At 43.0% G+C, this 21,799-nt stretch overlaps 2 protein-coding genes across 3 annotated transcripts in view; one reads left to right on the top strand and one right to left on the bottom strand.

Moving 5' to 3' along the window:
* Positions 1 to 334: 334 nt before the first annotated feature.
* Positions 335 to 16,717, bottom strand: vps41 (VPS41 subunit of HOPS complex). Of its 2 annotated transcripts, XM_086150994.1 has the most exons (28): positions 16,519 to 16,717; positions 16,278 to 16,316; positions 13,256 to 13,363; positions 11,664 to 11,741; positions 10,486 to 10,560; positions 9,417 to 9,479; positions 8,301 to 8,366; positions 5,335 to 5,454; positions 5,076 to 5,222; positions 4,923 to 4,989; positions 4,569 to 4,666; positions 4,355 to 4,484; positions 4,138 to 4,253; positions 3,905 to 4,023; positions 3,532 to 3,613; positions 3,274 to 3,366; positions 3,040 to 3,167; positions 2,737 to 2,881; positions 2,590 to 2,631; positions 2,444 to 2,494; positions 2,229 to 2,366; positions 2,099 to 2,153; positions 1,883 to 2,023; positions 1,640 to 1,776; positions 1,139 to 1,238; positions 997 to 1,041; positions 761 to 840; positions 335 to 641 (listed from the first exon to the last, which is right to left on the bottom strand). In XM_086150994.1, the coding sequence occupies exons 1-28, from the start codon at positions 16,537 to 16,539 to the stop codon at positions 561 to 563; spliced, it is 2,565 nt and encodes an 854-aa protein (XP_086007120.1). In that variant the 5' UTR covers positions 16,540 to 16,717; the 3' UTR covers positions 335 to 560. The 2 variants fall into 2 exon arrangements, with proteins under 2 accessions (XP_086007120.1, XP_086007121.1); XM_086150995.1 differs by lacking the exons at positions 9,417 to 9,479; positions 10,486 to 10,560; positions 11,664 to 11,741; ... (1 more) ...; positions 16,278 to 16,316; positions 16,519 to 16,717 and adding an exon at positions 8,504 to 8,570.
* A 4,494-nt stretch (positions 16,718 to 21,211) lies between these two features.
* The window catches only part of pou6f2 (POU class 6 homeobox 2), a 67,301-nt gene continuing 66,713 nt past the window's right edge, over positions 21,212 to 21,799 (top strand). The window contains exon 1 of the mRNA XM_086150993.1: positions 21,212 to 21,336. The gene's annotated coding sequence lies outside the window, so the exon portion shown is untranslated. The remainder of the gene's footprint in view (positions 21,337 to 21,799) is intronic.

Here is a 21,799-nt window from a genome sequence, read left to right as displayed (position 1 = left end):
TTAAATGGCACTCTATATCAAAAATTATTCTATCTTTGGCAATTTATTCCGTTGTGTTTGTGAGATGATCTATGATGCTTCTGAAGTGGTTTATGAAACAGCAAAATAAAAAAAAAAAGTCAGATTGTTCCACAAGTGGATAAAAACCACAACTGTACATTAGGCCCTGGAATTTTAAGATGTTTAAAGCCACCGTGATGCATTTCAATAAAATTGAAAATCAAAATTGCTTTTGAAATACTATGCACATTTAGGGTATTCAAGTCAATTTTGAATGGAAAAACTTTTGTTGGTCACTTTTGAGGAGGCATACAAAGCATAGACAGTACAACAGTTTAATTTGTTTTGATGCATTAGCAACAATTAAAATATATTTTAATAACATTAGTGAGTTTAAATACAGCTACAGCATGTTCCAATTGCTATATTTAAATAATATTCATTATTTCACGTTTGCTTCTGTACAGTTAATCAAAAGAAAGGCAGTGCTTATTGGTAGTTTGCAGCTCAGCTTGCAGTGAAGGACAGAATCTATTTACAAGTTAGGATTGTGTTTTTCCTTAATTTTTCATCTCCAGTATTCCACTTCCTGGTCCACGTCTTTTTGCGCTGCAGATGTTACAAAACTGCACACCTGGAATCTGAGACACGGAAAAGGTAAAAGTTGCAGGAATATCAAATCAAATGGGAAATTCACATTTGTAGGATATTAGGAATGAACACTAATTTGGACAAAATAGGAGTTGAGGAAAGCTCTTACTGTCCCCATGGATGGCAAACATTCCTTGTGAAACATGTGTCTGCAGTGAAAGATGACCACACTGAAGGGCTTTGCCATGTCTGAAACATAGTGGTGAAACCAAGTAGTGATTAATGATAAATCTTCTTCTTCTTCTTCTTTCAGCTTTTCTAGTCCATACACCATACACCATGATTAATGATAAATCATCAATTTAAAATACACAACACTAGCATACAGTTACACATGTGACCTACCTGAGGGCAAAATTGTTGCATGGCATGATTCACAAATGTTATCCTCTGAGAAAAAAAAAAAACAAATAGGAAATTATTAATGAGATTAAAAATAACTTCTCCCTCAGCGTGAATCCCCGAAATGAATCCAGGGCGCCCTCACCATCGACCATGACGCCTCGCATCTGTGTTCGATGCATCTTCTGCAGAAGAGACAGCGAATCTGCCACGAGGATCTTCTTGCATCCCTCCCTCAACAGAATCTTATAGAAAATGAAAAATAGATGTGATAATGGGCAAATTCCACAGTGACCAGCGGGACTAAAAGTATAATGGTTGGTAGGATGCAATATCAGTCGGGCACATTCAGCACATTCCACTTTATGAAAGTGTAAACTGCAGAGGTTTTAAATGCTCCATTTCACTGTTACACACAACCCTGCACTGTAAATAACTCAGTGGATTAGGAAGGTTCTGAATTTGAGTCACTCTTTAAACTTGTTTGCTAAGTAAATGATCTTCTGGTTTAAATTCAGTTCCCTTCTTCCTTTACGTAACAAAAGCAATGGTGAAAGTCAGGCGAGTCAGACATTAAACCGGGCGCACCACTGAAATCTCGATCGAGAATCAATATAAAGTTCTTTGTGCATGTTGGATTTGTCACCTGCAGATTGTAGTCCTGAAGGATTTTCACCAGTGAATCTCTCAGGTTAGGGATTTCCATTCCCTCCTTTATGCGATGGATTATCAGAATGGGATCGACGTGGGTTCCGATATTATTGAGGAGGCCAGTGATAAAAGCTGATGTGAAGAGATTGAGGCGAAATAAAACAAAACCACAGGAGAGCAAAGGACAGAACCATACAAACAACATCTTTAACAGTTTCAACAAGAGGCGGTCCCGTACGTGGTTTGTTAATAGAGTAAGAGATGAGATCTTCCCAGAGCTCTGCGTCGTCCTGCTCTTTGGCAAACTCGATTGCCTTGTCGACATCCTTCAGCTCCTCCATGATCATCTGCAGGGCTCGTCTGCAGTTCCCCATCCTGCCTGGGGGTGTCATCCTTCATTAGCTTGGTCTTGCACAAACGCCAGCAAATGCAAAGTGAGATGATTAACACTCACTGAGCAGGAAGACGGTCTCCTCTACAAAGTTCCTTTGCTGACATATCTCAAGAGCCTGCAAAGGGAAAAACAGGAGCCAATTCGTGGAAGCTCAAACCCTTGGTAGGGAGAAGAAAGTCCAGAGCTGTACCTTCTCAAGGGGGCAGTGGGTGCTGTCTCTCAGGAAGGGTAAGAGGTTCGGCCGGTCAAACTCCGCATACAGGCCAATCTGTCTCTCGTGGTACTTCTGGCCTTTGTGGTGGTCCCGCTTGAAGAGTTTGTGGAGATACTGCAGATGGGGAAAGAGCGTGGGATCAGATAAAAGGGAGACGTCCGAAACGGGAACGTGCTAAGATCTCAACATACCACATAGAGAAGCTCGGGTCTGTCTGCAAGTTCCTCCACCACACGGTCAGTCTATTGATGGACAGAAGACAAAAATGATCAGCGGGGAACACATTTCCACCCCGTAGGTAGCAAGAGACTGCTGGAGGAGGCTAAGAGATACTTACAGATATCTTGTCTTCATTGTCAAGAAGCATGTCCACAGCTTTCTAAAAGGAACCATTTCCAGAGAGCATCACTAGACTGCTTGCTAATTCAAACAAAGTGTAAAATAAAAGGAAATTCCGTCCGGGACAAATAAATTCCCTTTATACCTCTTTGTCAAAGTCCATCAGGAGGACAATCTTGTCTTCGATCGAGGAGAAAAGGTTGTGTTTGTGGATCAGCTGGTAAACATCTTTATGCCTCAGTCTCAGGTAGATCTCCAAGGCCCGGTCGTACCGCTGATCATACGTGTACCTGCAATAGCATAGAGACATTTTCAAAACGGGAATGTTTCAGCGCTCATAAAATACAGTGCTAGTCAGTTATTCCCTTTGATTTAACCAAATGGAAAAGAAAAAAAGAACGGGTGACAAAACTTCATGTAGAACACAGGGAACTTCCATGTCACTCACAGTTCAGCCAGCGTGGTGAGCAGGATGCGATTGGAGGGGTCCCTCTTCAAGTGATCAGTGACAGCTTGAACAATCGCCATGTTATTATAAAGCTCTCCTGGCCATTCGCGAATCAATGTGGCGAAACCCTTTGTGGGAAGAACACGGCAGAGCAGATAATCGCCCGATGTTAATCGACACATGGATTAACACTGGATTTATCACACCGTGTCAAGAAGATCGGAGACAAAGTACCTCGTAATCAGTTTTGAGAAACTCGTGCAAGATCATTTCATAGATGGCTGGTTTGAGACGCAGATCCCCCCGGGGCAAATACTGACTGATGGCCTGCAATTAAAGAGGTGTTGTGTAATGTTGATAAATCAGGTGGTATTGAGAGAAAAGAGGGAAAAAAAGACAAAAAGAAAACATCTCATAAAGAATCAATCAAATTCTTAACTATTGCTGCAAAAATTATTTAAGGACAGGGTAGGCTTATACTACATTACTAACCTTCAACTGCCCAATGGTCTTGAACCTGTAAACTTCATTTTCCCACAGATCCATGTTTTTCCCAAGGACCTTTTGACATTTCCTGCATTGGATAAAATCATTATAGTCCAAAAAAAAAAAGAAAAAGTTTGTTTTACCGGAGGAATATGACACAATGCAGTGCTGCTGTGAGACTTTAAATATTACTAAATAATTATTCCGGAAAATGGCATTAAAATTGATAAAAAAAATGATCACAATTTGATATTGTAGAGAGCATGTAATGTTTCGGATGAAAATTTTGAAAAACATGAAAACATCAGTTTTATAAATACCCTTCACATACATCCCTGGTCTATAACCTCTGGAACTGTACGAAACATGCACATCCTACCTGGCGGCGCTGTCATAGTCTCCTTTCTCGACTAAGTGATTGATGTAAGCCATGCCGATTTTCTGCACGTCGTGCCTCTTGATGTTTTTGAAACTGATCTCTGCTGCCATCAGAGCTTCCTGACAGAGGCCGACCGGAGACAGAAGCAAAATTAAACCGAGACTCTAACCTTTTGTAGCCCAGAGGAAAATAAATAAATAAGAAATAAAAAAAAAAATCCATCGACGCTTAACCTCGTATTTCTTCTTCTCCAGCAACCAATCGATATGGTCGTCCTGGTCTCGCTCTTTGGCCACGACGATATCTTTGGGACTGATGATATAGAAAAGCGACTCCCCTTCTGAATGCTCTGTTAATGAAAGTGCATTTATGACTGCCGCATTCTGACATTTGACTGTCAGATGTGTAACGAAGTTTGGCCGAAACAGAGCGACCGGGTGGCATTTCTACCGAGGCGGTAGTCTCTGCATTCATTGGCCTGGTAGTTGCGCACGGTCAGAGCATCCGAAGAGATCTCCTCACAACTTTCAGGGAGAGGCTGGATGATGTCAAGACGAGGCCGCGCGAGAAACTCCTCATCCTGCTCGAACACAAACACAAGACTTATATCCCGACACTCAGCCCTCACATATACATATTGTGTGCATTTGACAATCGCCAGTACCATCTGCTCGGAGTCCTCCTTCACAAAGAACAGCGTGACAAGCTGGTCCGCCAGTGGCGCCAGGCCGCTGATGAAAAACTCCGTCTCGAAGGCAGAGACTGTTTGGAAGAACACAGAAAGAGAAACTAAATCGAATGACCTCAAATCATCTTCTTGTTTCCATGTCGGGTTAATCGGTTTATGTGTTGGACATGCTTTCAAATAAATATTAAGACAACCGAAGCTTATCTTCCACTGTCCTTGCTGTTGAAAATAGTTCACAGAGATGAGTTCCATCTCATTTGTCAAACTTGACAGATATTGTGACTGGCATCTCTCTGGTAGCGTGTTATTTCTTTCTTCCCTTTTATATACCTATTTCCACATAGCGACTGGGCAAATCTCTCATTTCAGTGGGATTCCGCTCTTTCACAACACAGATCTGAAGAGGGAAAGCAGAAAAGGATAAAATACCGTATATTTTATTAAAAGAATGATGAATGAGGCACAATCTAAAACACAGCTGACCTTAATGGAGGTACCCCAACCGATGATGAGAGTGGTGTTGTCTTTCCAGCACAGGCTGCAAGGGTACATGTCGGGCCTCTGGCTGACATTGTCCCGCAGCACGTTGGTAATTCGCTGCTTCGTGCTGATGTCATAGATTTTAACTCCCTGGGAGAAACGGTGGAAATCGATCGTCATTGCTGATTGTTAAGCGTTTCTAATTCGTCTTTTCGCCTTTTTTTTTTGTTTGTTTGTTTTATTTTTGAAACAGCACATTTACCACGTTGTTGGCCCAAGCAATGAGGTTTGCCCTCCACTGGACGTTGGTGATGGTGCCCTCGCCCTCATGCAGTGTGGACATCTTCCAGCGGTTCAACCAGTTTCTTTCATAAAGGAGAAGCTGGGAGGATGAAGTGCAGAGAAATCGTTGAGCATTGCAGGCGTGCAAAGCTGCCAACAGAGGGCAGTACATGAACAACAATGAGGAACGATAGCCACATCTTTTGGTGTCTGAACTATGTAACATACTCAATAAACGGGCTCTGCCATCTTTGCAACATTTAACGTTTGCTAACCTGTGCCCATATAGGGAGGAAAAAATATAGATATAAGAAAACAACTATTCTTTGGAGATTGAAACCCAGGCTTCAGCTCAAATTCTGCAAAGTGCAGCAACCACTACCACTAATAATTATATTGGTAAAATACTGCTTTTTTTGATGAGCCTCTGGCATATTAGACACCCAGATGAAGCGTAATAATGAGGGATCTTCCTCATCCTCATAGGTTAGACAATCCAACCAGTTCTTCCTGGGTTTGGATGTGCAGGTCGACTTAAAAGAGATGCTTGTTTAACAGCATGGATATGGAGGCTAACATACAGCGCTGTTTTCTTTATGAAACTTTTCCAAAAAAAAAAAAAAGAACATGATCAACCGCTATTCCTCAACAGAGGACTATCAATGACAAAAGGAGGAATACAGAGGTAACGGGTTTTGTTGAGTGGAGCAACCACAGCCACCGCCTACTCAACATCTCCAAGACCAAGGAGTTGGTTTTGGACTTCTGGAAGGAGACAGGAACCAATCACCATTCAGGGTGAAGAGGAGGAGATAATGGACCCCTACAAGTACCTTTGCATCTACATTAACAATAAATTGGACTGGTCACACAACACTGATGCGCTCTACAGGAAGGGTCAGAGCAGGATGTTCTTCATGGGGAGACTGAGGTCGTTTGGTATCTAGCGGGCCGCTCCAGACCTTCTACCAGTCTATGGTGGCCTGCGCGCTCTCCTCGGTATAGAGTGCTGGTGTAGCGGTGCCGGGACTGGTGAGGTCAACAGGCTCAACAAGATAGTGAGGAAAGCCTGCTTGGTGGTGGGACTGAACCTGGACCATCTTCAATTGGTGGCAGTGGGGAGGGTAATGGACAAACTGGGAGCTACAAGCTGTGGCTGATGGGCAGCTCCTTTAGCCAATAGCTCATCTCATCCCGGTGCAGAACTGAACACTTCGGACACTCCTTTGTGCTCACAGCCATCAGACTTTACAACAGCAGTCTGGATGAAACACAACTCTGACTGGCCAGAGGTGCATCTGTGATGCTTCCACAATCTCACTACCGCACCCATTCACATGTCGTGCCTTAACTCTGCTGTCTTTCTTATCCCTGCTGGTCCCAGCCCACACAAATCCTGCCTATTTTTGTTTATTTTATTCTTGTCATTGCTATTGCAACTCTATTTATATTGTCATTTAGTTCTGTGCGGTTGTGTATTTTTCACCCTTATAGTTCCTTTCTGTTGTCCATTATTATCCCTGATGTTGTTGCTGTTGTTGTTGTTGCTGGATATTTATTTGTAGATGTCTTACTATCTTCTGTCAATTTATATTCATATTTATTTTATTTTTTGACATTATAACTGTTACGCTGCTGTGGCAAAGGCAATTCCTCTATGGGGATCAATAAAGTTTATCTTATCTCCTGAATTTCTGACTAAAGTTGCTCGGAGCACTGGATTTATTTCACATTTATCAGACACATTCTGCCGACACGGAGGAGAAAACCCCTATCTCAGTGGCCACGCAGGATCCCCGTTCAGCTTCGGAGCAAACGGACATAATGTCACGTGACCGATGTGATTTTGTATGCAGTTAATGGGAACGCGATGCATCGCGTGGGCGATTTCGTATATGATTGTACATGACTGTAGTCACAGGTGCTAATGTCAGACACTGAGAGGGCGGAACGTGGAAAACTCATGATTTACAGAGCTTCCGTGTGACTTTCCTTTCTGCCTCTAAATGAAGGTTAATGTGACTGCGTTTCAGCGCTCAAATACGAGCTGCCGAAGAAAGGCCTGTCGCCCTTATTCCCCCCGTAACAACTCCTACCATTTATAGTAATACAAAAGCGCCCGAAATACCGAATAATGTTGCAAATAGGAAGGCTGAGAGAAGGTTGTGCAAGCTCTTTAATTCAGCAGTTGGGCTATGTTAATAAACAGTTTGCTCTACAAAGAGATGATACGACAAAAGAACTGCGGAGACGAAATTGAATTTCCTTTGACATGACGTGGCTCCCGTTGAGGCTTATTGATTTTCATCACAGGCACCTTGTGGAGGCCTTCACAACTTGGAACTGAGAGGAATCAGTAGCGATTCAAAGAAAATGGCAAAGCAACACTAACAATGGGGTTTCATAAAAATGTTTTTTTGCGAACCTCCATCCCATAAATGTCAGTATACTTTTATGGATAGTGGTGCAATGACGCTAAGTGAGTGCTGTTCATAGCAGAGTAACTGGCATTTGTACAACTCGCAGTTCAAGTAAGACCATATTGTGTCAAAGACTTTATGCGGTGACATACTTCTCAGACAACTTTCGGAAAACAGATACCTGCATGTACCCGGATATCCTAAGACCATCTGATAATGACATCTATTCGCAGCGCTCGCAAAGCCGTGCCTTTCAAACACTGTCGAGTGAACAGCACTTTGTGAAAATGGGCAGCTCTCCCGAGAGCACTCCAGCAAAAGAGACAGAAAAGTAAGAGCCTTTCACCGCAGACAAAGGCCTGGCGCATCGCTTTCAGCCACGCAGAAGGGAGGAGGTTTGCGGGATTATTGCACAGTGACACAGTCAGGATGAATTACTGTGGCAGCCCATAGCTTAAAAAAAATAATAATAAAAAAAAAAATATATATATCTATATATATATAATACAGGCGAATCAAAACCTACCTTGTTTCCACCAGTGACAAACTGTTTGTAGTTAGATTTGGAGAACTGGGGGTGTAATGCAACCACCTGGGGGAAAAAAAAAAAACAAAAAAACAAGAAAAAAAACAGACATCATTAAGACATGATTGTTTAGGACGGAGAAGTTTGATCCATTATCGTGCCATACTCAGCTAATAGAACTATATGTTGGCTTTGACACTTGCGAAATAATTTTCCGTGAAGCTGGACGGAAAGTCGCAAACACCGCTGGCGTCGGTGCCACAGAGTGATGGCACTCAGTTCAGCTCAAAGGAAAGAGGGGAAAAAAAGGCAGGAATGCATTTAACTCGTTGCCTTTCGAGGCCAAAACAAACATGGTAACACTGTAAATAAAATCAGCTCATATACCCTTGACAGATGTGGTGATCTTATAAAGTCAAGGCTGTTTTTTCCCAGAAAACTTTATTGTCCATTACAGCACAGTGATGGACAATTTGACCCGCCACATAAAAGTATATAAACAGGAAACACAGCAGAAGGAACAGCAAGACATCATATAGAAAACCCTTAACAGGATTAGGAACATTGTTTAAGAGCCTCATGCATTTTAAATGATAATTAATTTTCTCAAATCCCTTTATGATTTATTGATTGAACTGATGGCTGTTGATGTGAATGACCTCCTGACTGAGTCAGGCGCTGTGTGGCACCTCTTATTTTGGTTTGCTTTTTTTTGGATTTGTTCATGAAGGTTAGAGATGTCAACTGTGATATGACCTTGTCGGTGAGTTCGGATTCGGTATGTTTCTACTCGCGTTGAAGTTTCTAATATTCCTCGGCAGACAGAGGCGCTGTAGTGCTTTTTTTTTTCTACCCGAGGTCACCATCAGGGTTCTCGCGGGCCCGGACCCGCTCCACCGCCTGACCCCTGATCTCACCTGGTTGAAGCAGTGCGTTTGAGTCGCCCTCCTGCAGCAGCGCGGCTGCTCGGTCTTTGAGATGTTTCAGTCCGAGGGGCTCTCTTCAACGGAGACTCCGTGAGCCACCGTTCTCTTGAGATGCTTATTTTAATACACAAACCACATTGCCGTGGTTGGCTGTTGGCTGACGAGGGTTCGCTCTTTCAGCGATACTTACTTTTATGGGACAGTCGAAGTTTTCATGGAAGCCCTCTCTGGTGTACAGACCAAAAACTTGAACCTGAAACGAGAGAGATGGGCAGCTGAGTAGTATGAAAAGGTGAATGAGTGAGATTTCCTCCGTTAATTGCTGCCTCCTCAACCGTCCGAGGCCATCGGCGGGGAGGGGGAGCTGTGGTCAGAAAAGACCGACTTGCTCGCATCTCCTCCACCGGGTCACCAATTAGCGGGCGCCTTGATTCACCGAACCCTGCAGGGTTTATGGGGGAAAAACAAAAACCACGGGATTCCAAATGTTGGTCTCCTCAAAAGCCTCGGCTGCCAGGTTTTGTGCCGTGAGAAACAGAAACACTCGCGTTTCCTTCAAGCGATGCTTCCGAAGAAGCACAGGTAATGGCAATATCGCGATACTCAATGCGACCTTGTTTTCTTTCAGCTGCATCAGCAATTAAGAATTAGCTTTGACTTGAAAGGATCAACAGCCTGCAGAATTGGTTGAGGGCAAACAATTGCTGTGGCATTTTAATTGTCTGCTCCACTTTTTAGGTGACAAGATCTTGTTTTTGCCATCAGAGTGCAAGAAGTGTGTGCGGGGGTAAGATATCACAGAGCATATCTGGGCTGTGAAATCCATGAAGGATGGTGGTAATGATGGGAAAAGACAAGATAACAGCGAAATGGGAACATGGCAAAGGTATCCATAGACAGCTGATGGCTGACTGACAGCTCATCGGATGTGAGTGCATTCCTTTCCGCAACTCTCAAAATTGGTGCTTTTCATAAATTCATGAGTCATAAAAAAAAAATAAAAAAAAAAAATGGATTTATGTGTTGATAGGATGGAGATAAAATGAAGAGTTAATGCTTTGGGTGTGTGAAAGAGGCGCCGTCCTGACGTTCACACCCAAAACCTCCAGGTTCCACAGCATTAGCATAACGTTTAACCCTGATAAGATGAGCCTTATATGAATCTGAGGATGAATTATGAAAGATGAAATCAGATTGCTGATTCTTTGCTGCAGGCCCAAGGATCAGTAACCACCGGTGATGAGTGGGGAAGATCTCACCTTCCCATCCTCGGAGCAGATGCCCACATGCTCTCCACTCTCATCCAGACTGATCTGGTTGATCTTCACTGAACTCTGCAGAGACAGAATATCAGGGTATCTTTTTTATTTTTAGCAGATGGAAAATATCTTTGTGGCTCGCCTTATGCCGGCAAGCCAAAAACGAGACAAGGGCCAAATACTTGAGCAATATCATGTTCCTTGATGCTCTACAGTTGGTAACTTCAAATATAAGACATACAAGAAGTGAAAGGGCTCCTTGGGTCCAAGACTGAAAAAGTGGCATTATTAACCCCTCAGATAAAAACATAACAAAGGCTGTTCAATGCAGCCACGTAGGCCGCAACTTGGCTTCACTCCTGGATTTCCAGAGGTGTCAGTTCATCCGGACGAACGCTGCGTTCGACTTTTCAGAGAATTCAAACCAATTCAAAATATGTCACGAGTCCTTCGAGCGGAACTGACCTCTGTCTCTGGTTGGTATAATAAACGGCGATAAATGCCTTATGTCAGAGCTGCTTGAATCAGTGCACTCAGCAGGAATGCAGCCGTTCCGAGGGTGACTGCAGGTGCCGTCAGGAAAAAAATGGTCCGGACGAATGAGTTCTGATTAATAAAGAATGTTTCGAATTGCATATTGAATTGTTGTTGACGATCTTTCCTTCCCGTGAACTAAAAACGCATGGGGAAACTAAAGTGCTGAGACGAGCGTACGTATGCAAGATTATTTCTGATTCTCAAGTCTTAAGACACGCAGTTTGAACCCACACATTTCTAATAAAGTGAATCTTTTAATTGGTGCGTGAAAAGTAGCATGTTGGCCAAATTCCTTCATTATCAGCACGCAGCATCCTTTCAATTCATATTTATACTGACATTAGTGGCATGAATTTTTGCATTTTCAGTCAAAATAATTGACTTCATATAATGATTTATAACATTATATGGCAGAGTACATTACCAATTCTGCTATTATCATTACTATTTTTAGGGCCATATGAGAGTTGATACACTGAGCAGATTGGATGGTTTGAAAGCTGCATGTCACAGGGAGCTGAACTCTGAACTATCTATTAACAGCATTATGAACTGCTGTGAATCCAACAAGAGCCTCATATGCATGCAAATAGGCCAAACTGCTTTCACTGTGATCATCTTAAGGGTTAGTATATACTTACAATTTCAAATTTCTGTGTCATATTTCCTTGGATGTCCAGCAGGAAGACCTTTCCGAAGTGAGTTCCCATGGCGAGGAACTGAAAAGGGAATTAATGTGATGTAAGTTTAACTAAAATACACTGATGGCTGATTCAGTATTATGGAGGAAAAAAAAAAAAAAGAGGGAAAAAAAAAAGTCTTGTGCTGATGGCGGGGAAAAAAAATATATTTCCTGGAGTTGGAGCGACACGGGCAGAGTGGGGATTGGGTGAGCTTGGAGGCAAAACTGTGAAATTGCTGGGTTTGGAAAAGCCCTATTTATTAAAGCAGACACTGTGAAATGGCATTTTCTCTTCAAATTAAAATGCTTAAGCATAATAAATGCGCCGAACATCTGACTTCTTCCCGTGCTCCTCATGCAACCACATCACTTCCCTGACCAGCACACGGCTATTATTTCTACTGAGCAGCAAGTGGTTTCTCTGTTTTGTGCTTCAGCAGAAGTGCATGTGGGTGTGTGTGTATGAGTGTGAGCTTGTCCATTCATTGGGGTGTGTGTGTATGTATGTGTGTATACATATATATATATATATATATATATATATATATATATATATATATATATATATATATATAAACTGGGATTTTGGCATTAGATTAAGTGTGTCTTCTTCCACCCCACCCCTGCTCCATGGCCTGCTCCTAATCCCCCTCCCTTCCCCACCAGCATGTGGATGTGCGGCGAGCCCACCATGCTTCAGTGCAGTCTATAATGAAATGCTTATATTTACAGGCACAGCTGAGCATGTCAGACAGAGCCCCCTGCAATCTTCCCCCAAATAAAATAACCAAAAATAAATAAATAAAGGGGTCAACCTTGTGAGGCAGAGCAACTTTTAAAAAGGATTTGTCAGAATGGAATTGTTCAAATGAAATTCGGATTCACACACACTCAGAAATATGAGGCAACATACGGATATTTGTTGTCCGTTTGGGGTGATGTGAGCACACTGGTTGCAAAAGAAAAGGCAGGAAGACAGACAGACCTTTCCTAAACCTCCATCCCCCTCAGCTGCAGGCATGATTTATTTATTAATTTGTTTTATTATTATATTTTTTTAGGGTGGAAAAGGCAAAGCCAAAATAAATAAATGAAAATCAATTGTGGTTTTTAAACAAAAACACACACCATCACCAACATCAGGTGAGGAGACATAAGTGGGAATGACTTTTGCTTTGCTCAGGCATCTGTGTGTGTGTGTGTTTCTGGTGCCATGACAATTACACATCTAACTGAGAGTGGCCCACGACAAAAATAAATAAAAAAGCTAAATTCAACAAAAACAAGACAGAAGTAAAAAACATGTAAGGGAAAAAAAAAAAAAGAAATGGGGGGGAGGGGGGATGACAGCGGCGCGGGTGCCTTCTGATGGTTCTTCCCGAGAGGAAAGACAAGGGAAGGTGAGAGAAGAATGGCCTGCCTTCACAGGTTGAACAGAGGAGACTTTGAGGAGTATTTCTCCCATGTGTGTGCATGAAAATGGTAAAATATGTACATGACCTGGGCGGGCCAGAAGCCACGGCGCCCCTTGCGGGCTGTTTTAACCTTTACCTTATCGTGGACGGTCATGCAGCTTGCTGCATCATTCTGGAGGATTTCTGTCACCCCATTGGAGAGCCTCTCATATTTCAGCTTGGGCTCCTCCTCGCTGTCCTCCTCCTGGGTGACAAAGTAGTCTTCTGAGATTGCCCCCAATATCACATTTTCTTAAAAGGCATTCATTGCAATATAACAATGTCCTTTCATTCTGCAGACAATGTACACAATAATAGTAATGATAATGATAATAAGAGGAAGATAAAGAAGATGATACATTAAAAAAAAAAAAAAAAAAAAAAAAGGAATGTCAACTCAATGCGCTGACTTTAAATGTGGCGTGTTGAAAACTGAGAGGAAGTCACGAGACGGGCAAACTCTGATGTCACATGTCTATAATTCAGCAGATACGTTGCAGTCAACACGAGCAATTTGGATAATCAAAATTCATTAAGAGCCGGTCAACAATGAGAACACTCGTATCCATAATGCAGAAGAATGTGAGCAGGGGTATCTACTATGTACCATCATATCCGAAATATAGAAGTTGAATTCAAAGCTGCACAAAGGTTTACAATTATACACGTTTCCATGAAACCATACTAACACTATATTATGATGAGGTTTGCAATATTCTCTTAAAGAATACCTTATATTACATTTCAACAAATTGACTTTTGTGTCCATGACTCCCCTTTTTTGTAATTGCGGACAAAAAAATGGAGATCATGGAGACGATGGTCACCTTCCGTGAGGAACATATTCTAATAGGACAAAGAAATTCCATTTAGATTGCATGAATTTGGTCCCCATGAAAGAGTAACCGAGTACTCCACTGGATAACACACTCAAGCACGAGCCAAATTTGCAACCAGTCACAGCCTGAATATTACCCGTAATCCAGTTTATAACCATTGCTGCACAGTCTGTGGCTACCCAGAAGGTGCATCAACTCAAAACATTGTCTGCCATTATGTGCTGCTCAGTTGGAGGAGGGGGGGGGGGACACACAATAGCGTGGAAAAATGTTATTTTCAAAAACAATCCTTTCCCACTCAACAATGCCATATCTAGGCTATTTCCTGTGTATTCTGGTTGTGAGATTTCTGATGCGAGGGCATTTGTCATGGGTTTCAAAGGCGTATCAAACAACAAAGGCAAACTTCATCCCAAGAGAGAAACTACCCAATTCTAAACTATTGTTAGTTGCCTTGTGTTTTGTCAACTACTCAGCAGGCCTTTGTGTTGTTATATTTTCCCCCTATACTCTTTGTTTAATAGCCAGTTGAAGTACGACAACTAAGTCCTTGGGCTCAGGATACATATATCAAACACACAATTACCAGCGCACAACAGTTTAAGTGTATGTGCCTATTGGAGACATCAGAAAGAGACGGCTCACGGAGCCCCGTACCTTCATCCCGGTCGACGGGGTAACAGCAGCGGCAGCATAAACTATGGGATGGTATGGCTATGATTTCCCTGTAAACTCAGCTGCTGCCACGAGGCATGAAACACTGGTCCAAAGTGTTTGTGTTAATGTGACGGTCAGCGTTCTACAAGGGAACCGTTAACTGATGGGATATATAATGTAGAGGGTAGTTATATTTAAACATATCTAAAGTTACCTGTCCCGCCAAATGTAATTTTCTCAGAGTTATTTTTACGAATAGCTCTTACAGATTTAAATACCATTTATTTTGTAATAAAATGCAGATATGTTCAACTATTCCAGCACCATGAATCCCCTCGTCAGATTACTTTTCATTTTTTTTACATTTTGCAGGGTCACATAGTGATCCCATGTACATCTATGTATGTGTGTGTGTGCTCTTGTGTGTGTGTGTGTGTGTGTGTGTGCGTGTGTGTGTGTGTGTGTGTGTGTGTGTGTGCGTCCAGTAAAAGGATGACAAGATTACAATTAATCATTGCTTCGTATTTGCCTGTCATTGGTCATTGCCTCAGTCCAGTACAAGCAGTGCTCAGACAAAAATCTGTATTGGATATTGTGGAAATACAGTCAGTTTCATTTGTACATTTGATGAGAAAATTTGGATAACAGTCTTTGTTTCATATTTTGTTGGTATGTATCATATTGTATTTATTCACCATTCTGTAACTGAATTACCTTTAAGTGTTATTTATTTGTACTAATGTGATAAAAGTGCACAGATTTGTAATAGGTTTTAATAACCAATAACAATAGAGATGTATTCACATTTGAATGGGTTTTGAGCCTCATGACACCTTCCACAAAAGGATTAAATTACCTATTTTATAAGTCAAAGACAATCCTCAGAGCTAAGATCTGAGATATGTCTACATTTGGGGCATTCTGTTTTTTTTTGCTACTGCAATTCACTCTAAATATTCGCTACTCTTTTTAACTATCCTATGTGCCTTGAAATGTGCTTCTGCACAGTAGTTGGTTCAACTCCTGCTTCTCTCTCTTGCCAAACTTTGGTTGTTTGAAACGTGCAACATAAATAAAGCTGACACGACTAAGCGTTCAGAAGGGTGAAAATGTCCACATACAACCTTTCTGGCGGCCCTCTATTCAATCTCCTGCCAACCTGATGTGTAAAGCTGTATTTTATTTAGCCAACTTGAAACACTCAGCAGTACAGGTGTCCTGCAACATGCTGAAGCCCAGTCATGATATTGATTTATCTGGTAAGCTATCTAAAATTCATAAGGGTTTGACACCTCTCAAAACCTGACAAAGGTCCTTCCGGACTCAAGCACGATTGATAGCGGCCGGCTACATATTTCTGTAAGCAGCGAGCTTTATTTGAGTTCAAAACCCATCAGTGTTGACAGAAGTGTGCACATCTCTGACTCTGACAATATGTAGTTTCATGACTGACATGTTGATGCAAGTTCATGACCAATTCGGTTGCTATTTTTCTTCCTTCCTTTTTTGATACTGGCCATATAGAAGCTCCTTCACTCCAGTGCAGACACTTTGATGGAGTCTTTTATGACAGTCGTAATAAAATGAGCTCATTTGAATTTCGATTGTTGTTGATGTTGTTACCTCAGAGTCATCCGTGAATTCCTCACTTGATTTCCCACTCTGTGTGTGGAGACAAGGCATCGTCCGGCATTAGAACGTTGAATAAAAAAGTACAGCACAATAAAGCATTTATGAGGCAGTCGTCGGTGGATTTAACCGCAAAAATCTCTTCTGTGACAGGAGTTACATTATCAGGCCAGATTACAAGCTAGCACAATGTATCATCAACATTAGCGCGCTAACGTTAGCATTGTGGTCTTACCTGTGTCTCCACGTCTGCCATTATTTATAAGCGAAAAGAAAAACGATAATATCCCGCTGTGCGTGTGAAAATAAATACGACAGGACTGCAAAACCGCAAACGATGTCAGCATTCGCCTCCTGTGAACATTAGGGAGATGTTTATTAATCGAAGGCTGCGTTCTTCCTCGATCTAAATCACATGACTATCCGCCGCCGTGTGGCATCATGGGTAATGTAGTTTTTGTGCCTTTCGATGCGGAAGGAACGTTTCAGTTCGATGCTTGGAAACGTAAAGGTAACATGATTTCAGTGGTGAAAATTTACTTTATTTGGCGTTTTATTTATACTATGTGTGTCAATATTGTCACCTTTTTCGCTCGGTTTTTGGAAATGTAACTAACAGGCCTTCGTTTTTTTACAATGCGTGTTGAATCCCCACTTTTTGTGAGTGTTCCATGCTGGTGTTCTGCAAAATAATACAAACCATGAATCAAGATAATCTCAAGGTGAAATATTCTATCACACTAAATCAAATAGTGTCCTTGCCCCGCATGTGTGGATAAAGAATATCGAATCATGTGAATCAGTGGAGGCGCCTCTATCTGCAGATACACCGAATCATGTGAATCCACAACCCTCCCTGCGAGATATTAATTAATTTGCAAAATTTTATTAATTGATTTTACCATGTCGCCCTTAACTAAAATGTAGTTCAACACACTGGGGAATGAAGATATGTTCCGAGTTATTAGCAAAATATGCCTAAAGATAAGATGAGCTTATCTTATCTTACTTATTAGCAAAATATGCCTAAAGTAAAGTGAAGTAGGATGTGTTGTAGAATACAGAGCGGATCCTCGTTGCAAATTTTCCTCGACTTGTTTTTGCTGATGGTGGATGAATAATGAAAAAAATCAAACTTTAAAATGATAAATCATGAAATACACCCACATGCACCTTGTGTGTTTTTGTGTGCCTGAACTCCAAAATGTTATTTCTGAGCATGTTTTTAAACTCTGCGATTCCAGAAACTGGTGGACTTGATGGCAAAATGAACTCTCACTTATTACCTGGTCCTTCTTTACGCCGCTGACAGATGCTTGCCAGAGTCCAGATGAATGCCAACGGTATGATTTGCCTCTTCTTTATTGAGATTGTCTCACACCCCCAGCTTTCCTCATCCATCCTCAGGAGAATCCTAATGCACTGATACCAAGAGGGAATTTTTTTTTTTCTTCTTTACAATCTACTTAGCAATGATTTATTGATTGAGGCTTCCACCCTCACAGAGAATTACCGATCCTTTTTGGGAAATAAGATTTTCACACCTTTCATGAGTGTGTATGTGGCGCGGGTCTCCGGAGACAGTGTGAGGGGAAACTGACTTTGAGAAGCGGTGGTGTGTGAATCTCGGCGGTGTCACTCTGCTGCCGGTGGTACGACCGATGCACGGCCCCGTGATTTTCTCCCGACTTCTCCATTTTTGCCTTCTCTATAGTTTTGCATTATTCATCAGTTGGTAAACACAATGTCCAAGCTTCATTTTGATGTGTTTGGCTCCCTTTCAAACATTTAGCATGCACGCTTTGCTCTGATTCATATCGTAAGCATGCATCGTGCTGTGTTGCGGTATAAAGATTTAATAGAAAATAATAAAAACAACCCTTGCCCTCATAGGAGGAGTCAGATTAGAGTGCTGAAAGCTTTGATGCTCCAGAATGTCAGCTCCACGGATCGATTTAGCAAAAACACACACACGCGCACACACACACCTGACCAATCAGAGGCGCCTTTCTGTTGTGGACCTGCTGGGCACTGTGGTTTACAAGCTTCAAAGAGCTCCTTTTAATACACTGCTTTGATAGCCCTCAGCCTGCACTGACCCACCGACCATTCACCGGGGAGCATTTTAGCTTCACCAGAGTAGAGAGGGATGACTGTTGATCATATTAATGAGCGTGGAGAAAAGATCAACTTGGATCTTGAGTCCGCGTGCCAGTAGCCCGCTGCAAGGATGCGTTTCTTCTACGTGTCATTTTTAGTTGTTAGACAAACGGTAAATGCGATCAATAAACCATATCCGATGGCGAAATCTTTGCAGGAAGTTGCTCGATCGCCCGCGCTTTTGTCACCGAAGAGCACCGAGACAGACATCCATTTGACACGAGAGGAGAACACTATGGTCAGTAACCCTAAGGGGGAGACAAATCATCATCTTCCACCAGCCACGGAGGTCTCGGCTTGTTTATCCAGTAGGGTTAAACAAATGGACGGTTTTATGAATTTATTGCTTCAAAATGATTAGTTATTGTTGGTTTCTCAGTGCTATTTAACTCCACACACGATTTTTACTTTAATCCTTATGACACAGCGTAAGCAGATTTTTCTGTTGCATCGCAAGGCAATTCTTTAACAACAATATTCCATGTTATTAATATTACATAGAACCGGATAAATGACTGCACAAATGAATTCTTTTTTTCTTTTTTTTTTTTGTGTTTATCGTGTCATGGGCTCATTGCAGATGAGAGATGATTAGAAAAAAAGAAGCTTAAAATACAAGTATCTGAAAACACACGATTTGACATTGATACACGACAGTCATGGTTTGAACACGTGACTCCTCAGGGGCCGTCTGACACGTCGCGGGGTGCTTGTTGCACGGATCATAAATCTCAACCTTTTCATAAAATTTTCAGACGCTTTCCCGTCCAGGGTCAAACACGCACCGAGCGTCACGACGGCACGCATCAGTCGGAGGCGGCCGAGAACCTCCGCGGATTCCCGGACGATCAGAAATGCACTTCTGGCTTGTTTGGTAGTTTAGATAAAAATTCTGGCTTAATTACCAGAGATGGCTGCCTTTAAGGGAGAACAATATGCTGATTTTTGCCGTGCTTCGTGGAGTGTGATGCGCGGGTTACAGACTGAAACCCTTCACCCGATGCCCCCCACACTGGGACAGCCGTGGTCAGACAGCTGGCTATTAGTGTGGGTATCTGATGACGCTCAGGACTCTGGTAACCACTGATTCTGCGGCCGCCGGGGAGGAGCGTTCGGCGGGCAAGGGGCCGCGGGGCGGGGGGGCGATCGAGTGCTTTTTCGTGTTTCCTCAACCTGTTCCTGAGCTGTGGCCTGTTGGAGAGGAGAATTAAAAACAAACCTCCTGTCCTGTGTTTTCGCGAACCGTCCCTCCCGGACGGACACGCACAGTCACATCACGGCTTCTCGGAGGGTCGCTTTTCAAAATCGTTCAAGTGCTCATTGGAATTCCTTAAATATGGTCGTTTTAAACCGGTGAGATTACCGAGATCCCGTCGAGCACGATTACACGAAGGCTTCGGTGAATAAACACGCCTAATTTGGAGGCATCATCGCAAAGGGACGGCATTAGTGCTTTTCACTTGAATTAATTAACTGCGCGCAAAGGCGGCGAGGGATACGTCGGGCCCGTTATCCCCGCGCCTCGGAGACAAAGAGAAGATTAGAGCTCTGATCTCATTCCCTGCTCTTGTTTGGAGTCTGTCAGGAAGAGAAATGCCAGCATTAGAGAGGTACCGCCACACTCCTGATATGATGAAATAAGGAGAAAAGGGGAAAGGGAAACAGATGGAGGGATGGACAGAAAGGACCCTGCCCTTCTCTGAAGTGTCAGTAGCTTGTTTATTCTATTTTTCATCATAGCTGCTGGGGCAAAGATTCCCATTTTCCTTTATTTTTTTCCCCCCACCTTCTAACAAAAACCACCGCTCTCATTTTTTAGAGGCCTTTCAAACTCTCATGCCCCAGTGAAAATTACATTGTGAGACGGTGGAAAATTTCAGGGCTGCCTGGGCTCTCCGCTGTCCCTCTGAGCTTTCAAACAGTCAACAGACTGTGAAGAATAAATAATAAAGAAACTATTGATTATTTTGATGACTGCAAGATTCAATTAGGTATTAATTTTGCCCTCCAGTGGACCTATCAAGCAACTCAAAGCGGAGGAGGTGGGAGGCGGTCGGAGGCTAGGGGTTGCGATGGGGGGGGGGAGCCCAAATGCATGCATAGTGTAGCCCCGGCTCAGACCGAGGGGAAATGTGTTTACCTCGGCGGGCAGAAAGGTGCATCGATGCGCACTGTCCCACATTTAAGCGCTCTACAAACGAAGCGCCGATGACCGGTGACATCGTTACCGGAGATATGAATATCGAGCTGCCCCCCCCCTCGTTTCCAACAACAGCTTAAACTATTTTGTATCGATGAACATTTTCGTAGATTATCGCGTGTCATACCGGAGAGCGCCGATTCCGGCCACCGTTATGGAATCGTGCACGGGGGGGGGGTTTAATGGTGCATGGGATCAGATGAGATTGGCGGAGGCCTTTTGTTTTCGGTCACCTGTGCGTCGGTCGGACACATTTAGGTTGGGCTGGATTTATAAATAAGGGCGAGGGGCTTCGGTCCTGCTGCTCTGCGTCTGCGTCTCAGAGCCTGAGGTGGGGTGAACACTGTCTGAGGAGCTCTCCAGTCAAAAGACACAAGGGGGAAGAGACAGAGAGTGAAGGTGGGAGGGAGTGTATGCATGTGGGAGGGAGGGAGGGGGACAAAGAAAGGAAGGGAGGGAGGGAAAGAGGGAGAGAGAGAGGGAGGAGGTGACATCCCCGGTGCTCGTCCGAGGAAGCAGCCTCAGCCTTAAACCCGTGCTGACCATTTAGGTGCTCAAAGGTTGAGGAGGCTGTTTCTGGTTCAGCTGCACGTTTCAGCCGCGGTGGCATGTTCAACCCGCTGTGTGGCTGAACGCTAAACTCGGACTTTGTGAAAAGCTTCTTTACTCTTTCCTTCTGGAGCTTTTGTTTAGGTAAGGACACTTTTTATCGGGCGCCCATTCTTAGGTCTACCCATAAACAGGTGGAAGAATTAAAAGGAAGAATTTTAAGATTTAACTACAGCCACCCAGCGCTTTTAAAGTCTCTCTGTTTAATTAGCTCTCGATGTCGATCTCTTACGCTTTTAAGTGAGAAGAAGAAAATAATCGGGACGAATTAAGGGGACATCAGCGATTTCGGCTCCTATTAGGATCAGGCCCCAACTTGACGTCGCCTCACGCCCTGCTGCAGTACGTCTCCCCGGATCTCCCCAACTTTATGGAAATCCTTGTAATCGCTTCGGCGCTCACGTGTTTGTCTTTCTCAAGATTGGGAACCGGGTTTTATTTAATTCATCAGTGCACGGCCGATGGCCCTCCTTGACAGCTCAGTGTTTGCTGAAGACGAGGCACGTGTCGGATAGTAACGAGCCCTCGGAGATGGATGTAGCGCCGC

This window comes from Fistularia commersonii, chromosome 8, assembly GCF_037954325.1.
Source record: "Fistularia commersonii isolate RoL2024-O1a breed Wild chromosome 8, RoL_Fcom_v1.0, whole genome shotgun sequence".
Lineage (NCBI taxonomy): Eukaryota > Metazoa > Chordata > Actinopteri > Syngnathiformes > Fistulariidae > Fistularia > Fistularia commersonii.
This window is presented reverse-complemented; position numbering and strand designations above follow the sequence as displayed.

Excerpts from the sequence above, each read along its gene's own strand:
- vps41 (XM_086150994.1), bottom strand. The coding sequence starts at position 16,539 with ATGGCAGACGTGGAGACACAG. Across the intron at positions 8,367-9,416 it reads ACTTCGACTGTCCCATAAAA|GTGGTTGCATTACACCCCCA; the intron begins GTAAGTATCGCT and ends TTTTTCCCCCAG. Across the intron at positions 3,367-3,531 it reads AGACCATTGGGCAGTTGAAG|GCCATCAGTCAGTATTTGCC; the intron begins GTTAGTAATGTA and ends CTTTAATTGCAG.